The sequence below is a fragment of the Drosophila arizonae genome, chromosome 5, assembly GCF_054131065.1.
Source record: "Drosophila arizonae isolate 15081-1271.41 chromosome 5, UAZ_ARI_1.0, whole genome shotgun sequence".
Lineage (NCBI taxonomy): Eukaryota > Metazoa > Arthropoda > Insecta > Diptera > Drosophilidae > Drosophila > Drosophila arizonae.
Genome location: NC_142925.1, coordinates 13,657,018 through 13,675,569, shown reverse-complemented (window position 1 = coordinate 13,675,569; position 18,552 = coordinate 13,657,018). Strand labels below are relative to the sequence as shown.

The 18,552-nt window shown below is 44.5% G+C and overlaps 7 protein-coding genes across 7 annotated transcripts; 3 read left to right on the top strand and 4 right to left on the bottom strand.

The window, feature by feature from the left end:
- The first annotated feature begins 437 nt into the window (after positions 1-437).
- LOC149268539 (proteasome-associated protein ECM29 homolog) lies at positions 438-7,115 on the top strand. The gene is made up of 10 exons (XM_089472410.1): positions 438-594; positions 752-882; positions 944-1,824; positions 1,900-2,385; positions 2,456-2,919; positions 2,979-3,341; positions 3,402-4,043; positions 4,110-5,362; positions 5,468-5,608; positions 5,663-7,115. The coding sequence occupies exons 1-10, from the start codon at positions 564-566 to the stop codon at positions 6,983-6,985; spliced, it is 5,715 nt and encodes a 1,904-aa protein (XP_089328536.1). The 5' UTR covers positions 438-563; the 3' UTR covers positions 6,986-7,115.
- Positions 7,116-7,403: 288 nt separating this feature from the next.
- On the bottom strand, positions 7,404-11,731 carry LOC149268538 (putative cytochrome P450 6t3). The gene is made up of 3 exons (XM_089472426.1): positions 11,467-11,731; positions 8,168-9,405; positions 7,404-7,766 (listed from the first exon to the last, which is right to left on the bottom strand). The coding sequence occupies exons 1-3, from the start codon at positions 11,606-11,608 to the stop codon at positions 7,485-7,487; spliced, it is 1,662 nt and encodes a 553-aa protein (XP_089328552.1). The 5' UTR covers positions 11,609-11,731; the 3' UTR covers positions 7,404-7,484.
- Positions 9,711-11,762, top strand: Cyp6g2 (Cytochrome P450 6g2). Its single transcript, XM_089472435.1, has 2 exons — positions 9,711-11,003; positions 11,168-11,762. Exons 1-2 carry the CDS (start codon positions 9,753-9,755, stop codon positions 11,453-11,455), a joined length of 1,539 nt encoding a protein of 512 aa, XP_089328561.1. The 5' UTR covers positions 9,711-9,752; the 3' UTR covers positions 11,456-11,762.
- Positions 11,763-12,729: 967 nt separating this feature from the next.
- Cyp6g1 (Cytochrome P450 6g1) lies at positions 12,730-15,495 on the bottom strand. Its single transcript, XM_089472433.1, has 4 exons — positions 15,067-15,495; positions 14,063-14,538; positions 13,198-14,001; positions 12,730-13,140 (listed from the first exon to the last, which is right to left on the bottom strand). The coding sequence occupies exons 2-4, from the start codon at positions 14,525-14,527 to the stop codon at positions 12,841-12,843; spliced, it is 1,569 nt and encodes a 522-aa protein (XP_089328559.1). The 5' UTR covers positions 14,528-14,538; positions 15,067-15,495; the 3' UTR covers positions 12,730-12,840.
- A 150-nt stretch (positions 15,496-15,645) lies between these two features.
- On the bottom strand, positions 15,646-17,939 carry LOC149268534 (putative methyltransferase-like protein 25). Its single transcript, XM_089472437.1, has 3 exons — positions 17,553-17,939; positions 17,289-17,486; positions 15,646-16,699 (listed from the first exon to the last, which is right to left on the bottom strand). Exons 1-3 carry the CDS (start codon positions 17,937-17,939, stop codon positions 15,797-15,799), a joined length of 1,488 nt encoding a protein of 495 aa, XP_089328563.1. The 3' UTR covers positions 15,646-15,796.
- Positions 16,824-17,280, top strand: SmF (small ribonucleoprotein particle protein SmF). Its single transcript, XM_089472443.1, has one exon. The coding sequence runs from the start codon at positions 16,940-16,942 to the stop codon at positions 17,204-17,206; it is 267 nt and encodes an 88-aa protein (XP_089328569.1). The 5' UTR covers positions 16,824-16,939; the 3' UTR covers positions 17,207-17,280.
- On the bottom strand, positions 17,872-18,511 carry LOC149268533 (uncharacterized). The gene has a single exon (XM_089472441.1). The coding sequence runs from the start codon at positions 18,373-18,375 to the stop codon at positions 17,953-17,955; it is 423 nt and encodes a 140-aa protein (XP_089328567.1). The 5' UTR covers positions 18,376-18,511; the 3' UTR covers positions 17,872-17,952.
- Positions 18,512-18,552: the final 41 nt, after the last annotated feature.

The window sequence follows — 18,552 nt, the reverse complement described above, 5'->3', positions numbered from 1 at the left end:
TCTCTGATGATAAAATCATGACGGTCTTCATAAAACAAATTGCTGAAGAAACTTGACTCTTTTTACTAAATGTAAAAATACTGAAATTTATTCAATAATATTAAGCTATTTGTTACTTATATGTTATACTAAAGTTTGAATCTGTTATTTTTCAGGTTTTCGTTGATGACTTTCAAGAGGATATTTTCTTTAAAAAAAAAATACGAATGTGTTTTAATTTAATTTCAATAAAGGCCTCGTAATGAAAGCAAACATATTTTATTTAAATACGTATACGTACGTATACGTGTACTGGGTACTGGGTACTGGGTAATTCTTAGCATGAATTTATCAACGATGTTTAGATTTCAAACTACGCGCTTTGTTAACAAGTTTAGAAAATCATCTGCCGTTCGCTATTTGGAGTGCCCCACAATTCAAACAGCGCGCCTATTTGCAGAGACAGAACAGAATGACTTGCTATTCAATAGTCTGGCAACGTCGTGCATAAGCAGCTGTCTAGGATGCACTGGCAACACTCACTCAGACGCTAAACAAAAAAATTGACCAGAAAAATAAGCAACATGGAAACAGCGGGGCCAAGTGCAGAAATTGGTAAAACTACTACATATTTTTGTCTAATTGGACAGTACATCATATATTAAGCTGATGAAAAGTGTCTCTGTATAGTTAATAATTAAGTTAGACGGCTTTTGTTAAAAGTAATCAGCGGCTAAAAACTGTCTTAAAAATTTTTGCATTCTTTGTGCAGAACTACTCGAACGCGTTTTATTGCGTCTGGGCAATGCGGACAGCGATGAGAAGCTAGAAACGACAGTGGGTAAATTTCTGACGCCCGTCATCATCAAAATCAATTCGCCGCACAGCGTAGTACGCTCTAAGGTAAAACGAATTCCTGAATGACTTGGCAGAAATTTACTGTAACTTGATGTATATCAACTAGGTGGTCGAGGTGCTGACACATATAAAGCGACGTCTAACATCACGAGGCCAGGTGCAGATACCAGTGGAAGCACTCCTCGATCAATATGGAGGATCAGAGAGCACCACATTCCTTAAGAACTTTGCCATCATTTTCATTAGTATGGGTTTCCCTCGCCTGCCGTTGGAAGAGCAGACAAAACTGGCGGCCAAGGTGTTGGGTTGCGAAAGCAAACTGGAGAACTATCAGGATAAGCTATTCATGCTTCTACTGCCCATTTTGAGTGAAATGAAAATACCCGATGATCCGGCACAACGTGGAGATTTGTTTAAGCTAAAAGAGAAGCCGGCAATTTCTGCCAGTTTCTTAGCTTTACTGCAGGATGTGCTTCTGCTGCCCTATGGCGTCACACAGGATCAGGATGTGCCACCTGGACTAAGTCCTTACAGCTTTAAGCGTATCATTGCTAACAATTGGCGAGCCGAGGAGCTGGAGAAGATCAAGAAGGGCATCGTGCGCTTTTTGTGCGGAGGAGTTTTCGCTGATAATGATATATTTCCTCTACTTGTGGTGGCTTCAGCTGATACGCGTTTCAGCGTGGCCACGCCTGCCATTGCTGAGTTGAGTAAATTGTGCACCATGCTGGATTTTAGTAACCCAGCTGTGACATCTCCTCTCTACACGCTCTTCATTGGCAATCAGCATCAGTTGACGGAGCGGCAAACGCGTCCCTGTTGCGCTCGAGTGCGCCAAAAGCTGTTGCAGTATTTGGTTAAGTGTCGAGGCAAGGGTATCTTTGTAGGCAAGGGTCTCCAAGTGATCTTCGATGGACTCTTTGGCAACAATACCAATCAGAAGTGTAAGGTCCTAGCACTGCAATTCGTGGAGTTGGTGCTACGGGAGTAAGTTGGCATTGTATACTGAATCGCATACTGAAGATACACTTACTAACGTGTTTCCTTCCTCCACTACGATAGCGGCCCACAAGATGTCGTCTCTAAGGTATCCAAAGTTCTGCTAACTGGCATCACAAAAGTCATTGGACGCGACTCTGTAGAGCCGAACGATGTACAAAATGCAGCGTATTCCGCCTTAGCTCAACACGCGCGCAGCTTTCCAGAGGATGTTAGCCAAGATTTGAAACTAGTGCTGGCCTACTTTAATAATCTAGCGACTTGTGCACCCGACTTGCATAGCTCAATACGCGAGGCGTTGGTCTCCATGGCGCCAGCATTTGCCTGGCAAACGAAGACCAAATCAGATGCCATGGATGTGGACCAGCAAGGCGATCCATCGGAGGTGCAGTTGGATGGACAACAGCATCTGCTACTGGCCATGCTACTCGACAATGCCGAGTCCAAGATACAAATTGTCCAGAACGTAACGAGTGTCTTCCTCACCAGCTGCTATCCAGAGTTCTATGCACCGGCACGTTATTTGCTGCTGCTTATTGCAGGCGAACGGTGCGTTTTCGCTAATATACCTATAATCTGTATATACGTACCTAATCCATTTCAATCTTTCTATAAATAGCAACTCCTTGAGAGAGAATGTGACTACCTATTTGTATGGAACTTCGAAGAAGGATCATGTCAACTATAGCATGCTCTCTTCCATTGAGCACACAGGCAAACATACTAGCGAATCGATTAGCGACTTTAATCATTTATCACTCGAACAACGACGCGTCCTGCTGCCCAGTTTTCATGCAATGATGGCCCATGTCCATGAGATGGCCAACAAGCGACTGAAGAAGAGCAGCTGCTGTGTGGTTATTGGACGGACCAAGCTGCCCTATAGTCTGGATGTCTACGAGGAGATACTCGACTACCTGCGTCTCTGTCTCTGGTATTCGGCGGGCATCGTCGCCGCACCGGGCGATGAGAAATATACTCATGAGCTGCGCAAATATATAATCACCAACTATGACGAGGAGGAATCTAATGCACTGCAACAATATTTACTCTTTGTGCAGCGCGGCGTGGAAGCTAAGCGAAGTATTCATAATCATAATCCTCAGTATTATGAGAGTAACAACTCTTTCTTTCTCTTTTAGCTGATTCAACGCTACTATGTCTCTATGACCTATTGAATGCGGCACCCGAGATATTTGCGCCCAAGCAATTGCATCTACTGGAGCCGTTGAGCAACTCGCTGAAAGATGTTTCCGAAGTAATGCGTCTTAATGTTGCCCAGGTCTATGGCATCCTCTGGGCCTACGGGCTACCAAATGATAAATTTGATCAGGAGATCGGCGATTGTCTAAACACCTTATCGCAGAAATCACTTGAGCATAAGCATGGCTGGCTTTTGGTGTTGGGTCACAGTTTCAATCGCAAAATTGACCAATTGCGGGAGCAAAATATAAGCAAGGATTATGCCAATTGGACGGAGTTTGTAAATGCAGTAAAAATTATTGGTAAGTCTTGATGGATAACGTAAAGTAATACGACACATAACACTTGGTTTTCATTCACAGCGAAAATGCTAACCGAGTCCCAGTGGCTGCTCATCTCAGCAGCTGTAAAATGCACCTCGATGATTGGCAAAGTGGTTGAGATACCCAATGTGCCAGTGGAAATTCAATGTGCCACTAGCAACAACGATGACGACGATGATGAAGAAATGGCCGAAACAGAGAGCATTCAAATTTCCACGAAGATGATCATATTCAGCGTCGTTTTCCAACTGCTGCGCAGCACTTCCGTTAGACAAAGGATTCGAGAAGAGGCAGCCAAATGCTTGGGCTATTTGGCAATTGGAGATGGCGCCCACTTTACTAAACGCAATCTGGAAAAGTTCCTAACGCTGACCAAGGTGCAAAAGGATGCAGCATTGAATATTGCCATCTCGGAGGCAATTGTCAGCACATTGTGTGGCTACGATGTTAACAAGGGTCCGCCCACGGAGACATTTGTGAATGTGCATTGCAGCGATGCAGATTTCGAGCAGTTCTTGATTGCCTTGATACGATTGGTTAGCGAACCCAATCCTCAATCGCGACAGGCCATCTCAGTTTGGCTGCTCGCTGTGGTCAAGCATTGCAGTAAGCGACCCGCAGTGCTCAACAAAAAGCAACTGCTGCAGTTCGCCTTTACGGAGCTGTTGTCGGACGATAGTGGTGCGTACAATTATTTAAATATTATATTTAAATTATTTGTGTATAACAATTTTCCTTTGCTTACAGAATTCGTGCAAGATGTTGCTTCACGTGGCTTGGGCTTGGTTTACGCCCTCTCCGATTCGAATTGTCAAACGGATCTGGCTAATTCTTTGCTCGATCAGTTGATTGGCGGCAAGAGGCAGGTGAATCAGGTGACTGGCGATACCGAACTCTTTGCCGAGGGCATGCTGGGCAAGACGCCAACAGGCGGTAATATCACCACCTACAAGGAACTCTGCTCCCTTGCCTCCGATCTCAATCAGCCCGATATGATCTATCAGTTTATGCAGCTGGCTAATCATAATGCCACTTGGACCAGCAAGCTGGGTGCGGCGTTTGGCTTGAAGACGCTCTCTGCGGAGTCGCGGCAGAAGATGCAACCCTATTTGGGCAAGATAATACCACGTCTCTATCGTTATAAGTACGATCCGACACCCAAAATCCAGAACTCGATGATATCCATATGGGACACCATTGTCACGGACTCGAAGGAAGTAACCGAGCAATATTATTGGGAGATTCTGCGCGAACTCCTCGACAATTTGACCAGCACGGAATGGCGTGTGCGCATTGCCTGCTGCTTGGCTGTGCGGGATTTGCTTAAGCGTTCAAATGGTTTGCGCTTGCGCTCCGAGGAGAAGCACCTGACATCGACCACTGGGACGATTCGTCGGGTAACGCCTGATACCATGGATGTGGACGAGCTGCCTGAGCCGGAGCTGCGCGAGCTTTGGTATCAGCTATTCCGCGTCATGGATGACATACACGAGGGCACACGCATGACTGCCCAAGGCACAGCCACATTTCTGAGTAAGCTATGCGTACTAGCCGCCTCCTCGGAGCATGGAAAGTCAGGCACTGCCGTCGCTGCCTCAATTCTACCCTTTCTACTAGAGACGGGCGTGGGTCACAAGGTTGCAGAAATACGCAAGGTCAGCATTAAGACTATATCGGAAATGATTGACTCGTCGGGTGCTTTGATTGCACCGCATCTTGCCACTCTCATACCCTGTATGCTGCGCGCTACAGGCGAGCTGGAAAACACCAAGCTCTCGTATGTGTCCACTCGTCTGGGCGCCGACAATGAGGCACAGGAAGCTGTCGACAGTCTGCGCGCTGAGGCAGCCAAGTCGCATCACACCATGGAGACGATCAACAAGTGTGTACGCTTCATTGATTACCCCGTGCTAGAGCGCATGACCCCAGAGCTCCTCGAGCTGATGAAGACCAGCGTGAATCTGGGCACCAAAATTGGCTGCGCCCACTTTGTTTGCCTGGTGAGTGAAGAAACTACATCTGAGACTATGTCTCTGTTGTCCCTCTCTTTTCTTAATCCCTTTGGAATACAAAAACTAATTCTTCTGTTGGTTTTTCTTCCACAGATTAGCATACGTCTAGGCAAGGAGATGACGCCCCTGGTGGGCAAATATTTGGGTGCTTGCTTTGGCGGTATCAAGGATCGCAATGCTACGGTGCGCAAATATAATGCGAGTGCCATTGGACATCTCATGGGACTGGCCAAGGTAAGATTGCTACTTAGCTAAGTCCTTGCTCCTCTTAAAATCTCCCTCTTACAGGAACAATCGATTAAGAATCTTTTTGCCAAACTGGACGAGCTGTATATGGAACAGCCAAACAATCGGTCCATTGCATTGACCATACAATCGATTAATAAGCGACACCATGAACTGCTCAAGGACTACATGGACTGCTTGCTCCCGTTGATCTTCTTTGCCATGCACGAGGAGCAGAACGAGGAGAACAAAGCGAACATTGAGCTGTGGAAGGATCTGTGGATGGACATTAGTCCAGGAGATGCGGGCATTCGAGTCAATTTGCATGTCATCCTGCCCAAGTTGGAGTCCTCGCTAACCGATGCGAGTTGGTCGCGAAAGGCGCAGGCAGCCAATGTCATCCAGAATATAGCAGTGCGGCTCGGCAGTTCTCTGGAGACAGCGGATCGAGTGCGGCTCATCAAGCTGCTGCTTAGTGGACTGCAGGGACGCACCTTCGAGGGCAAGGAGCGGCTATTGCAGGCGCTGGCTGCATTATGCAAACACCTCGATCGCCAGCACGAGATCTGTCCGAGCATCATAGAAGCAGCCATGCGCGAGGCACGTAAACAGGAGCCAGTCTATCGTACTATGGCATTAGGTGCGCTCGGCGACATATTGGATGTGCTGGAGGCAGATCGCTTTGAGGAGGTTTGCAACATGATCTGGTATTTGCTGGAGAAGAAGGAGCTGCGCGCCGTTGACTCAGATGATGATGACGAGGCTGGCTGTAGTGGCATTGCTCGCAAGGACTTAACAGCCGATGAGCGCAACAAACGCGCCCAAACGCTTAACAAATTGAAGGAAGTTGTTTGGGAGACCCTCGGCAAGGCGTGGCCCAAGCATGCAATCGAAACCCAGCACAGATATCAACTCTTCTTCGCCGAGAACTGTACGAGCATTTTGAGCGAGAGCACACGGCCTGTACAGGTGAGCCTGCTGGCTGCGCTAACCAAGTACGTGGAGCGCTTGTACATCTTCGACGAGACAGCCCAGCTACCCGACATAGCGCTCGAGCGCAACAATCTGGAAAAGAAGCCGAAGACGGAGGCGCCACCATTGCAGACACGCGAGGCCATCGTGCAGAAGATCTGCAGTGATGTCCTGGCCGCTGTCACTCTAGCTGCCGGCGTACCCCATACAGGACTCAAAAAGGAGGCACTCAACATCGTTCTGATGCTGATCAAGCGTCTCAGCCTGACCAGGGATCAGTCTACGTTGGCGCTGCTCAAGCAAAATTTCGAAGCGAATCTGAGCAAATTTCAACGCGACTCAGCACCCGAGGTGCGCTGTCGCATCAAGGACATTGAGGAGAAGCTGGCACGACTCGAACAGCATCCCAACTAAGAGTAATATACTACGGCATGTGAACCTCCATGGAATATACGATTATCTATAGACACTTAAATATTCATGCTAAGAGCACTTTTGGAAAGAGCAAAATAAATTGAACTATATTTATGTAATGAAAAATCAATTACACATAATTTTTGCATTGCTGACTGATTTGTTAGGATCGTAAAGATTTTGTTTACAGTTATCTCTCGCTAAAACGTGGAACAATTAAAATTCTTTGGTTCACCAACTGTCAGAAAAACATTCAATAACATGCAATACCAAGTGTATATAACTATTTATATATATGAGATATATATTTATGTATCCTATTAGCCCTTGCGTGTCTGTGAAATCACTTTGTATAACAATTTCCATTTTTGACATGACTACAAAGCCCTTTGAGCTGTCTTGATAGATGAAAAGATAATTGTTATAGTACTTAGACAGGTAGTTTAATGATCGTATTTCACAGCCTATATTTATAGATATTTAAATATATTGGTGTTAACTACATGGGATCTAGGCAGAAACGTAAATATAACTCATCCAATGACTCCAGCATGAAGGTCTTTGGATTGAAGCGTATTTGGTTGACAGTTCTATCGCACACTTCCACTCGATGCCTTCGCAGTATGTGTGCCACGCCCAGTTTCAGCTGCAGCAAACCCAGTCGACTGCCGATGCAACCATGCGGTCCAGCACCAAAGGGTATATAAGTCATGGGTATTATATCCTTTAGACGTGACGGCGCAAAACGCTCCGGATCAAAGTGCAATGGATTGGGCCAGTACTGGAATTCAATAGAGTTAGAAAGGTAGAATCTGGAAGTCTTCCAATACAATAACAGGCTGCGATTGCATACGCATAAAAACAAAGACACAAACATTATTAACATTCTAATTAGAGAATGCATGAATATGCTAGATATTCTCATTAGACTGTAGCCTATTAGCAAATAGTTGGATATACGTTATTCTTATTGGACTTAATATTGCAATTGAAGTAATACGTAAATATGCACTTTTTGCTTATTATTAAATATTCTAATATGCTAAACATGCTTATAATTAATATATTTAATCTAGTATATTGACTAGACTAGAGGGAAGGGACTTTATTTTGTTTTTTTTTCCTTGGCCATCTTAACTAGAATAGTAGAAGCTTTTAGCTCTGAATATTTTCAGCTCTCACCTTGGCATCACGCTGTATGCCCAATATGGATATATAGGCGGGCATACCAGGCGGTATCACGTAGTCCATGTGTGGTTGCAGTGAGAAGCCCTCGGGTCGTGTGCATTCGCGATTGATGAATGCAGCAGCGGGATAGAGGCGCAAAGCCTCCAGACAAACCATTTTTAAGTACGGCAAGGTGGAAGCTGTCTCATAGCTAAGCTGCGCATCCTGGCCAAAGGCTGTGGCCAGTTCCCGCTTCAAACGTCGCTGCAACGCCGGCTGCTTGGCCAGCTCGTACAATGTGAAGCCCAGCAGGGCGGACGAAGTCTCAAAGCCAGCCAGGAGAATGATGCCCGCCTGGGAAGCTGTGAAATCCGAGTGCTGCGTACGCTGCAGTGGCTCCAGCAGACCAAGCAGATCAACATCCGCTAGAGGATTACGCTTTTGGCATCGCTGCCGCAGCTGCCTCTCGACCATCTGTCGCATGAAACGCGCATAGCCCTCGGCAAAGACTTTGGCGCGTAGTAGCCAAGTCCATTGTGGCAAGAAGAAGATGCACATGAAGTGCAGCACCTTGGTGAGATTCGGGTGGAGTAGCTGCTTAGTCTGATCCCTTAGGAGTGACTCACCATGGCGCAGTCCACCCACATCCCAGCTGTAGAACAATCTGCCCGTCACATCGGTCGTGTACAGCTGGCACATCTCACTCAGCGGCAGCACCTGCTCCGCCCGCCCGGCCATGCGCCTATCCAGATGCTGCTCCAGCTCGAGCAGCACCTGCTGCATCAAGGGATACATGCGCTGCTTCATCCGGCCACTGCTGAACATCTGCGACATGCAGCGCCGACTCTCTCGCCACACCGGATACTTGGCCAGGGGCAGGGTCAATGCGCCCATCGGATCATGCTGAGCATCGGCGGCTTCATACCGGTTGAGGAAGCTATTAAATTCCTTGATCAGCACCAGGCTTATTAGTTCCGGATCGCGCAGCATTAGAACCGGGGTCTGGAACACGTAGAAACCAGCAAGCTTCGCGTGCTCAATGCGTGCATCTGCATAGATTTCCTTGAAGAGATCACCAAACGAGATGCGCAGCAGCAGAAGCTGCTTCAGGTGACCAAATGGCGTCCAGCTGGAGGCGGGTATATGGATCAGTCGATGCCGACGGAAGTAGCTATAGCGCTGCTCTAGGTACAAGTAGGTGTAGAGCAGCGCCAGAGACAGCAGCATCAGAGCCAAGGAAAGAGCTAACATAACTGAAAGATAGAAGTTGGAAGATAAAATATATTAATTTTAATTGAAATCATAACTCAAATGTGCATGTATGTATATCTCATCTCTTACATAAGAAGCTCTCATAGAAATACGCCTGAGCTCTGTTCAATGAAGTATAGAATACAAAAGAAACAAAAAGACGGCGAAGAAGAAGCATATACAATGAAAATCGCATTTCATTCAGAAATCCAAAAACCGAGAATAGAAAATGAACGCGTGACGCAATTAGCTTAACCCCGATCATAATCTTCCAGCGCGAGCTGAGGATAAACCCCGATGGGAAGGCAGTCGTGGCAAACAGTGGCTGGGCATCGCTTGAGCTGTGAGAATGACGCTTGGCACAGTGCTGCTTCTGCTGTTCTGCATCCTGATCTGTGGATATTACTACCTGAGACACCATTATGCCTATTGGATAGCACGCGGAGTGCCTGAGCTGCGTCCTCGGCTGTTTGTGGGCAACCTGGGCGGGCTGCTGAGCATGCGCAGTAGTCCGGCGGATTTCATTGGCGAGATGTACAATCATCCGGATGCGCAGGATAAGCCCCTTGTGGGCATTCATGTGTTCTATAAGCCAGCGCTGCTCTTGCGCGATCCGGAGCTGATTAAGCGAATCATGGTCAAGGACTTTGCGAAATTCAGCAATCGCTACTCGAACTCGGATTACAAAGGCGATCCGTTGGGCTCGCAGAATATATTCTTTCTGAAGAATCCGGCCTGGAAGGAGGTGCGCCTGAAGCTGTCACCATTCTTCACCAGCAATCGGCTGAAAAACATGTTTCCCCTGATCGATGAGGTCGGCCGCAATCTGGATGCGTATCTCCGCCAGCAGCCGCTGCACAATGAACGGATGCGCTGCTTCGATCTGGAGGCCAAGGAGCTGTGCGCTCTCTTCACCACGGATGTGATTGCCACGGTGGCCTACGGCATCCAGGCGAACAGTTTCACCCACCCGAACGGCGAGTTCCGTCGCCACGGCCGGGCGGTCTTTCAGTTTAGCCTGAAGCGAGCGGCAGAGTTCACGTTGGTGTTCTTCTTGCCACAGCTGGTGCCCTACTTCGGCTTCAAGGTGGTGCCCGCTGAGTCCGCCAAGTTCCTGCGCGACACCATCAGCTACGTCATGGCAGAGCGTGAGAAGTCCCAGAAGACCCGCAACGATCTAATCGATCTGCTGATCGACTTCAAGCGCAGCACTCAGCAATCGAAATTCGTCTTCGATGGCGACATTCTGGTGGCCCAGGCCGTGCTCTTCTTTACCGCCGGCTTCGAGTCCTCCTCGTCGACCATGGCCTTCGCCATGTACGAGCTGGCCAAGCATCCGGAGGTGCAGCAGCGCCTGAGAGCAGAGATCAAACAGGCTCTCATTGCCAGCGGAGGCTGTGTCAACCAGCAGCTGATCGAGTCCCTGGAATACATGCAAATGATACTGCAGGAGGTGCTACGCATGTATCCTCCACTGCCCTTTCTCGATCGCGAGTGCACCAGCGACGAGGGCTACTCCCTGGCGCCCTTTCACAAGTTCTGCGTGCCCAAGGGCATGCCCGTTTATATACCAGCTTACGCCTTGCACATGGATCCACAGGTGAGTTGAGCTTTGCAGGTGCATAAGTAGAGAGGTGAAGAGATCTTTTTAGATCTGCTTTAGCTTCGTGTAACTCTTCTCTTCTCAGTTTAGTCCTTAGTCTCTAATTGTAGTCCCCTTCTAACTTCTCCCCTCTCTCTCTCACTCTCTTTCTCTCCTCGCAGTACTACCCGCAGCCGAGGCAATTTCAGCCGGAACGCTTCTCCTCGAGCAACCGGAAGCTGCACATTCCGTATACCTACATGCCCTTTGGTCTGGGTCCGCATGGATGCATCGGTGAGCGCTATGGCTACCTGCAGGCGAAGGTGGGCTTGGTCTATGTGTTGCGCAATCATTTGGTAACAACATCGGAGCGAACTCCGCGTCGCATGAAACTGGACGCGAAGGCAATCATACTACAGGCCGAGGGGGGCATCAATTTGCGACTGGTGCGCGATCCCCTGGGCGTTTGAATAGAACTTACTTGAACTTCCGAAATGGGGGAAACTCGCTGGATAGTAGTCGAATAGTTCACCTGTCAGCAACTCACGTAGCACTAAGCTTTCATTTCGCGTGTCTTCGCATTTTAAACTGTTCAAGACGAGCATTCGAACTTCAAAATGCATTTTGATTGCCTCCGATACTTGCGTGTCGCTGCGAAAGTTGCGAGAGGTGCAACAGCTAATCAAAGCGCACTACTGCGACACTCTACAAATCTCCAAATTAATAAGGGACGACCTTTGCTCAAATTGTTATTAGCGCAAAAAAAAAAAAAAATCATTAGCCCCTAAATTCGACTATCAAAAATTAAATCATGCGTATTTATGATATAATCAAAAATAAAGCTTTTAAGAGGGTAATTATCAGATTTTTAGCAGCTTCAAGAGACGTTATTATATGTTGGAATATATTCTCAAAGAAAGGGAAAATTAATCGATATTAATAAAAAAAAAATAAGTATAGTAAGGCAAGATTTATTTATTATTGTAATAACCTTTTACTTAAAAAGCTTCAATGGGGTTGCTGTGTTTTTGTCTGCATTTAAATAATAATAATAAATTCTTAAAAAAGTAGTTATATCTTGATTAATGTATTGTCTGAAGAATCAACGGACTTCATTGGATTTTATAAGAAATAAAATAAAATTAAATTAAATGTGCTAATAATAATAGTTGATATTTAAATAAAATACTATTGATTAATATATATTTAAAATCAATTAAAAAAATTTTACATTAATTTGATATAAATCTATATTTATTATAAAGTATTTAAAAAACATTTTAGCTAGTGAATCAATGTTTAAAATTGATTTTTAATTTATATTAGTCAACTGTATTTATGCAATTTATATTAAAGGTGAAGATTACTATTCAAATATTTACTATTATATTCATATACACCTATACATATACATATACAATACATATACATATATGCATTTATTATAAGCATATTTTTTTTTTGCACAGCACTGGGCAACAATTTCAGTTTAGAAACGCAATTTAAATCAAATCGATATTTAAACGATTTTTAATGCCCATCAAATACAATAATATGGAAATTGATCTCAACACAACAAATCTAATCAAGCAATTGAATAATCTCTAAAGACTTAGGCTGCCAGCCGTCCGTCAGTCGAGTGACAGGGGCAAGGCGCTTAAATAATAATTTAATCATTTTATTTACAACAAAGAACGAGACTGTCTTATCAGAGGCCAGGTAAAATAACAACAACTTGAAGCACTTTGAATTGCTTTCGTCTTTTTTTAATGTAAATCGAAGCCCATAACAAAAATAAATACAAAACTATAAACTGCACCATCAGCATTACATGAGAGGATGCCCAAGCCAGAAATCATAGAGTATTCGCATCGTATAGTCTATCGTTGACAATCTCGAGAAACATGCCCGACTTCAGCTGCAAAATAAACGTCTTAGGATCGAATTCAATCTCCTTCACGGTCTGGGGGCAGGAGCGCACGAAATGATTCTTGAGGAAGTGGACCAGACCCAGTTTGGTCTGCAGCACTCCGATTCGACTGCCGATGCAATTGTGGGGACCCAGACCGAAGGGCTGGTAGGCCATGGGCTCAATAGATTTGCGGTTCTCGGCCGAGAAGCGTTCGGGATTAAACAGATTCGGGTTGGTCCAGTACTAGATGACAGATGATTGATTAGGCAAGGATTTGTTGCGAGATTTGTTAAACGTTACCTTAGGGTCTCGCTGCAGTGCATAGACGGGTATAAAAATGGGCGTGCCATTCTCCAGTTTGTGGTCATAGTAGGGCTTCAGCGAAAGATCCGGCTCTCCCTTAATGCTCTGATACTCGCGATCTAGGAAAGGTAACACTGGATACATGCGCAACACCTCGTCCACTACCATGGATAGGTACTCGAGTGAATGGATTTTGTCGTAGCTCAGTTTGCCATCCTTCTCCTCGAGTAGGGCTTCATGGATTTCCTGTCGCAGCCGCTTCTGCAACTCCGGCTGCCTGGCCAGCTCCAGCAGGGCAAAGGACATGGCTGACGAGCTCGTCTCGAAGCCCGCCGTGAAGAATACTCCCGCTTGAGCAACCAAAAAGTCATTGTCGTTGGCCAAATGCGGCTTGCCCGGCTCCAGGGCTGCCTCCTTGCGCAGGCCCACGAGCACATCGATCAGATCATTGCGCACCGTCGCCGTTCGCTCTCGCTCCGTCATGACGTGACCAATGGTATCGCGCAGGAATTTGGAAAAATCGTCCGGAAACACCTTGATGCGCAGCAGCGACACCAGCTTCGGTAAAAAGAAGGCGACAAAGAAGTCCTTGCTGCGCGCCAGCGTCGGTGCGAAGATCTTACGGCCTTGCCTACGGAACTCAGCATCCGGATTCGACAAACTATTCGCACGCACACCATACGCTATCGTTGCTATTGAATCCGTCGTAAATCTGGCGCACACATCCTTGATATCTGTAACGTATTTGCCTCCGTTTGCTGGCCACTCCTTGGCTAGCATAGACTCTAGATCTGCGGCTATCTATGGTGGATCAATTCAGCTTTAAATTGGAAATTATTTAACGTTAGTCTGAAGAACCCACCTCCTGCATGAGTGGATACATCTGCTTCATCTTTCCGCTGGTGAAAACCGGCGTCAGCTTCGTCCGTATCTCCTTCCATTGTGGATTGCGCACAAAGAACAGATTATTGGAGCCAAGGGCATCGTAATGTGGATCGGTGCGTCCATAGCGATTGGTGAATCGATTAAAATCTTTGATTAGCACCGATTTAATCAGTTCCGGCTCGCGGATGACCAAACCAGGTTTATTGATCACATAGATGCCAACAGCGGCCTCATTCGCCATCCGCGGATCACTGTACACATCCGAGATGTGCAGGCCAAAGGAGTTCGACTGCGTAAACACTGGCCCAGTATTTCCTATAATGGGCGTGGGCTGCATATACGGAATGCCCTTGCGCTGCCAATAGCTGTGATTCCGTTGGAACCACAAATAAACAGCGCTAAGCGCGCCGACAATCACAAACAGAGCGGCCGTTAAAACCATTTCACAGGACTCTACAAAAGAAATGGAACTTGATTTCAATCTTAGCTTATGCAATATATATAATCTGATATATTTTTTAATTAAAAATGAAATTAACACAGGCAATAAAAATCTTAGCAAACTCATGTAAACAAACAATTCTAAATAAAAGTTATCTAATATACTATAATTCGGTCTTATCAAACGCATTTATTTTTCTACGTACTTTGTTGATTCTTTGTAAAAACTACTTCACGGAAGATAAGCAAAGCTCTTCAAAATCTGATAATCATAACAAATAATTGTATATATTTTATATAATGGAAAATTTTTTAAAGAATTTAAGTGTTTAATGAAATTTAAATGAAACAAATTACTCACATTAATCAATTACTTTCTATTAGCTATGTTTGTACAAAAAATGCATTAAAAATATATTAATATTCTATAAAAATATCATTATAATCATTAGAAATATCATTCATAACAATGCAAAATTCACTTAATCAAATTTCTATAATCCTCCCGCACGGTATATCCTTTTCCAGATTTTCATTTACCTAGTAAATATTTTGTAAATAATTTTATTCACTTCCGATCACAAGTTCCGACAATTAGCGAGTCTGAAATAACACTTGCGATCGATTCAAGTCTACTTCAGGTTTTTATAGACACCGTCTACAGGGAAGATAATGAAAAAATGTAATCAACAGTTGGGGCTCAACTAGATGATACGTTGTAAACGAGAATTGTTCTCAAATAATAATACATCATCAGTGGGATCAGTGGGAAGACTTAAAAATATACATTGTCAAATTGTATGCTTACATTGAAATTTCATAGTTGTTCAGACTACCCTCGTTTATATATTATATATATAATATACGGCTATACACATACATATATAATTTCTTTTAAAGATTTTTGATTGAGTACAGGGTATTGTAAGTTGAATTACAATACGCTTTGCAGATAACTGATCATCACTTATATGTATACTTAGTAAAATGAATTGATGTTGAGATTTGTATAGCGTTTAATTACAACTGATAGACAATTTGCAATAAAAGTTGAAAAACCCGAATCAATGCAGCGAACGAGTGTAGTCTGATAGACGCATAAAAATCGCCAATAAACAATTGTAACAAATATGTAAATTTATGTATTTCATGTTCTTTTTACATAAAAATAATTAATTGACACACATTCATAATGGTTTAGACTACCCTCGTACATATATTATATATATATTATTAGATTAGCACACGCTTTTCAAATTCATTGTCGAATCTAGCTTTCCTTGAATGCAACTACTGCATAGTGTCGTGGTGATATGACAGCATCGAACAGATCAATTAAATAGCTGTGCGTGTAGCCCAGTTCCTTGAGGTAGAGCAATCGATCGAGAAGAATTAGGCTTTCCACCACCGGTGCAAATGACATGCGCAGCAGATAAAAGAGCGATAGATATTGTCTATCTGATTCGTGCTGCTGCAGCAAGGCTTCCAGTTCATCTTCTTTGACCTCAGCCAGCCATGGAGCATTTAGTTTCTTTGAACACTTTTGCACATATTCAATAAAATTATTAAATTTTTGTACTTTGCCCACTTGCAGGCAGTTCTTTAAATTGGGAGCATGGCTGCAGACCAGAACCTCGAGTAGTGCGCGATAGTAGAGCGAAATGTTAGGCAGCTCCTTGGCTGACAAGGTGCGCTCAATGGATTGTGCGGCTAGCATACGGGCATTTCGACCCAGTTTTACTTTGCGTTCTTGAAGATAGCGACTCATAGGGAATCCATAATCCGTTGATTGCTTCATCAATGCCTTATTCCCAAAGAATTCTTGTTCCGAGTAGCGCTCGTTCAATAAATGATAGCAGCAACCCACATTACACAGCACACGGCAATTATTTTGAGCATGAAAGACCTGTAAGCAAGTGGCGGCAAGATTTCCACAGGTGTGAAGGCCGGTAAGACATATGCGCGGATCAACGACTTGTAGCTCATCCTTAAAATGTTCCTTAATTAAATCGCTCAAGTTTAGTTCGGTGGTTATGTAAATCGAAGTTGTTTTATATTTATTTGTGGGGGTATTTATATGTGTCTCCTTAGTGGGAGACTTTTTACCGCGTCTTGGTGGTGTTTTTCCTTGGTTTAGTATCTCAGCGCGTTCTGTTAAGCCATTCCAGGCGCGCTAATTCAAATAAATTGGAAACAAAAATAGTGTTGATTAGCGTAAGTAAATTACCGATTGTCTGTATGCCTAACATGCATGAATCGATATATCGATATATGTTTCTGCCACCCCGTTTCGCAGCTGTCATTCTTATTCTTATTGCTGCATGCACGACGCGAAAACGTTTTAGCCGGCAAATAAATACGCGTTTTTCTATTTTCATTCCACAACTCGCATAAAAATAAACAATCAAACAAAATGTCAGCTGGCATGCCCATTAATCCTAAACCATTTCTAAATGGTCTGACCGGAAAGCCCGTGCTTGTTAAACTAAAGTGGGGACAGGAATACAAGGGATTTCTAGTCTCAGTCGATGGCTACATGAACATGCAGCTGGCAAACACAGAGGAAGTTATCGAAGGCTCCGTTACGGGCAATCTAGGCGAAGTGCTGATACGCTGCAACAATGTACTCTACATCAAAGGCATGGAAGATGACGATGAGGAGGGCGAGATGCGAGATTAAACCAACTCTCAGTACAACTTAGCATTAAGTGACCAAAAAGTGAATGAAATGAAATAAAGTGTATTTATCTTTAAGCACATACCTGTAATTTACTATCTCGTGAAAGGGCATTTTTAGTGTTGGACTCATTAGCATCGATTCCAAGCACCGAAAGGCCATACTGTAGACTTAATCTCGACGAGAGGTATCCTTTGCCATCCCCAGCATCAACAATATAGCAATTAGATTCGTCTATTATACTCTTTACGAGCTTGTTTACCAAGGCCGCAGTTAGCTCCACCTGTAGATTTGTTTATGTGTAAGGGTTTTAAAGCCGCTGTTCTTTTCTGAATGACTTCATATCTACCTCATGGCACTTCTTAGCGCTCATAAATTCTTTAATGTTAAGCTGAGTTTGCATTTGAGCATTCAGCAGCTGGTCCAGTTGCTCAACACTAGTCAATAGCTCTGTGGTACTGGACAAGCGTTGGCGCTTACTAATTTCCAAAAATTGGGTAAGTGCTGGAAACTGTTGCAAATTAGTTGAGTCATTCGAAAATAATATTTCTATGGCTTGTTGTACGTCCACAGGTGTTGGAAGCTCTGCTCTTAATGACTGAGGCACAAATTCATTCCAATAGTCATCCGTTAGGTAGTTAACCATGTGGCAATTAACTAAAGACATGTACGGCGTCAAGTATTTTATTAACTCATCGAGGCGACACTGTAGTTGTCCCACTCCTATATGTGCCATCTTGTTAGTTCTTTTAGAAACTGTAATCTCTGCGCTCTTGCGTTGTGCGTTCAGTTTCCGGAACAGTCCCCTTTTTGGTGCCCAGCAAAGCGCACAGTCGCCGATGCGTGTTCCGAATGTGTTCCACAGCGCCAATGATGTCTTGGTCGGGATCGTTTTGACGTGGAAACTCTTCAATAAGCTGCCGTAGCTGTTGCAATGTGCGTTGCAACTTTTCGGTATGTGGTAACTGCTGTTGAGCCACCACTTGGCCGTAAATGCCGCCCAGTTCCTCGCCAAGTTGAACGCCTTGAGCGTAGCCAAGTTGGTAGCCCTCCTGATTACCCTGAGCTCGACCGTCGCTGATACCTTCAGAGTAGCCCAGACGTGCGTGTTTTTCCTCGGTCAGCACTATATCATCAAACAAGTCATTAATATCTCGCGAATCGCCGGACATCGTTTCAATGTGTTTTCCTTATTCAGTTATCGATACAAGCTTATCGATGACACCCGCTTTAAGAAGAAACTAAATTAACATCTCTTTACAGCACTAGCTTTTGCCAATGCTTGTCCAACTTTCATATACAATAGCCTTCAATTTCATGCAATTTTAACGATAGTTTCCAATATGAAA

Coding starts and splice junctions, on each gene's coding strand:
- LOC149268539 (XM_089472410.1), top strand. CDS start 564: ATGGAAACAGCGGGGCCAAGTGCAGAAATTG. Junction 3,342..3,401: donor AAATGCAGTAAAAATTATTG/GTAAGTCTTGAT, acceptor TTTCATTCACAG/CGAAAATGCTAACCGAGTCC. Junction 5,363..5,467: donor GCGCCCACTTTGTTTGCCTG/GTGAGTGAAGAA, acceptor TTTCTTCCACAG/ATTAGCATACGTCTAGGCAA.
- Cyp6g2 (XM_089472435.1), top strand. CDS start 9,753: ATGACGCTTGGCACAGTGCTGCTTCTGCTGTTCTGCATCCTGATCTGT. Junction 11,004..11,167: donor CCTTGCACATGGATCCACAG/GTGAGTTGAGCT, acceptor CTCTCCTCGCAG/TACTACCCGCAGCCGAGGCA.
- LOC149268538 (XM_089472426.1), bottom strand. CDS start 11,608: ATGCATTTTGAAGTTCGAATGCTCGTCTTGAACAGTTTAAAATGCGAA. Junction 9,406..11,466: donor CCCCCATTTCGGAAGTTCAA/GTAAGTTCTATT, acceptor TCTATCTTTCAG/TTATGTTAGCTCTTTCCTTG. Junction 7,767..8,167: donor GCATACAGCGTGATGCCAAG/GTGAGAGCTGAA, acceptor ATTGAATTCCAG/TACTGGCCCAATCCATTGCA.
- Cyp6g1 (XM_089472433.1), bottom strand. CDS start 14,527: ATGGTTTTAACGGCCGCTCTGTTTGTGATTGTCGGCGCGCTTAGCGCT. Junction 14,002..14,062: donor TGTATCCACTCATGCAGGAG/GTGGGTTCTTCA, acceptor GATCCACCATAG/ATAGCCGCAGATCTAGAGTC. Junction 13,141..13,197: donor CACTGCAGCGAGACCCTAAG/GTAACGTTTAAC, acceptor TCTGTCATCTAG/TACTGGACCAACCCGAATCT.
- SmF (XM_089472443.1), top strand. CDS start 16,940: ATGTCAGCTGGCATGCCCATTAATCCTAAACCATTTCTAAATGGTCTG.
- LOC149268534 (XM_089472437.1), bottom strand. CDS start 17,939: ATGGCACATATAGGAGTGGGACAACTACAGTGTCGCCTCGATGAGTTA. Junction 17,487..17,552: donor GCGCTAAGAAGTGCCATGAG/GTAGATATGAAG, acceptor ACAAATCTACAG/GTGGAGCTAACTGCGGCCTT. Junction 16,700..17,288: donor CACGAGATAGTAAATTACAG/GTATGTGCTTAA, acceptor TATTTGAATTAG/CGCGCCTGGAATGGCTTAAC.
- LOC149268533 (XM_089472441.1), bottom strand. CDS start 18,375: ATGTCCGGCGATTCGCGAGATATTAATGACTTGTTTGATGATATAGTG.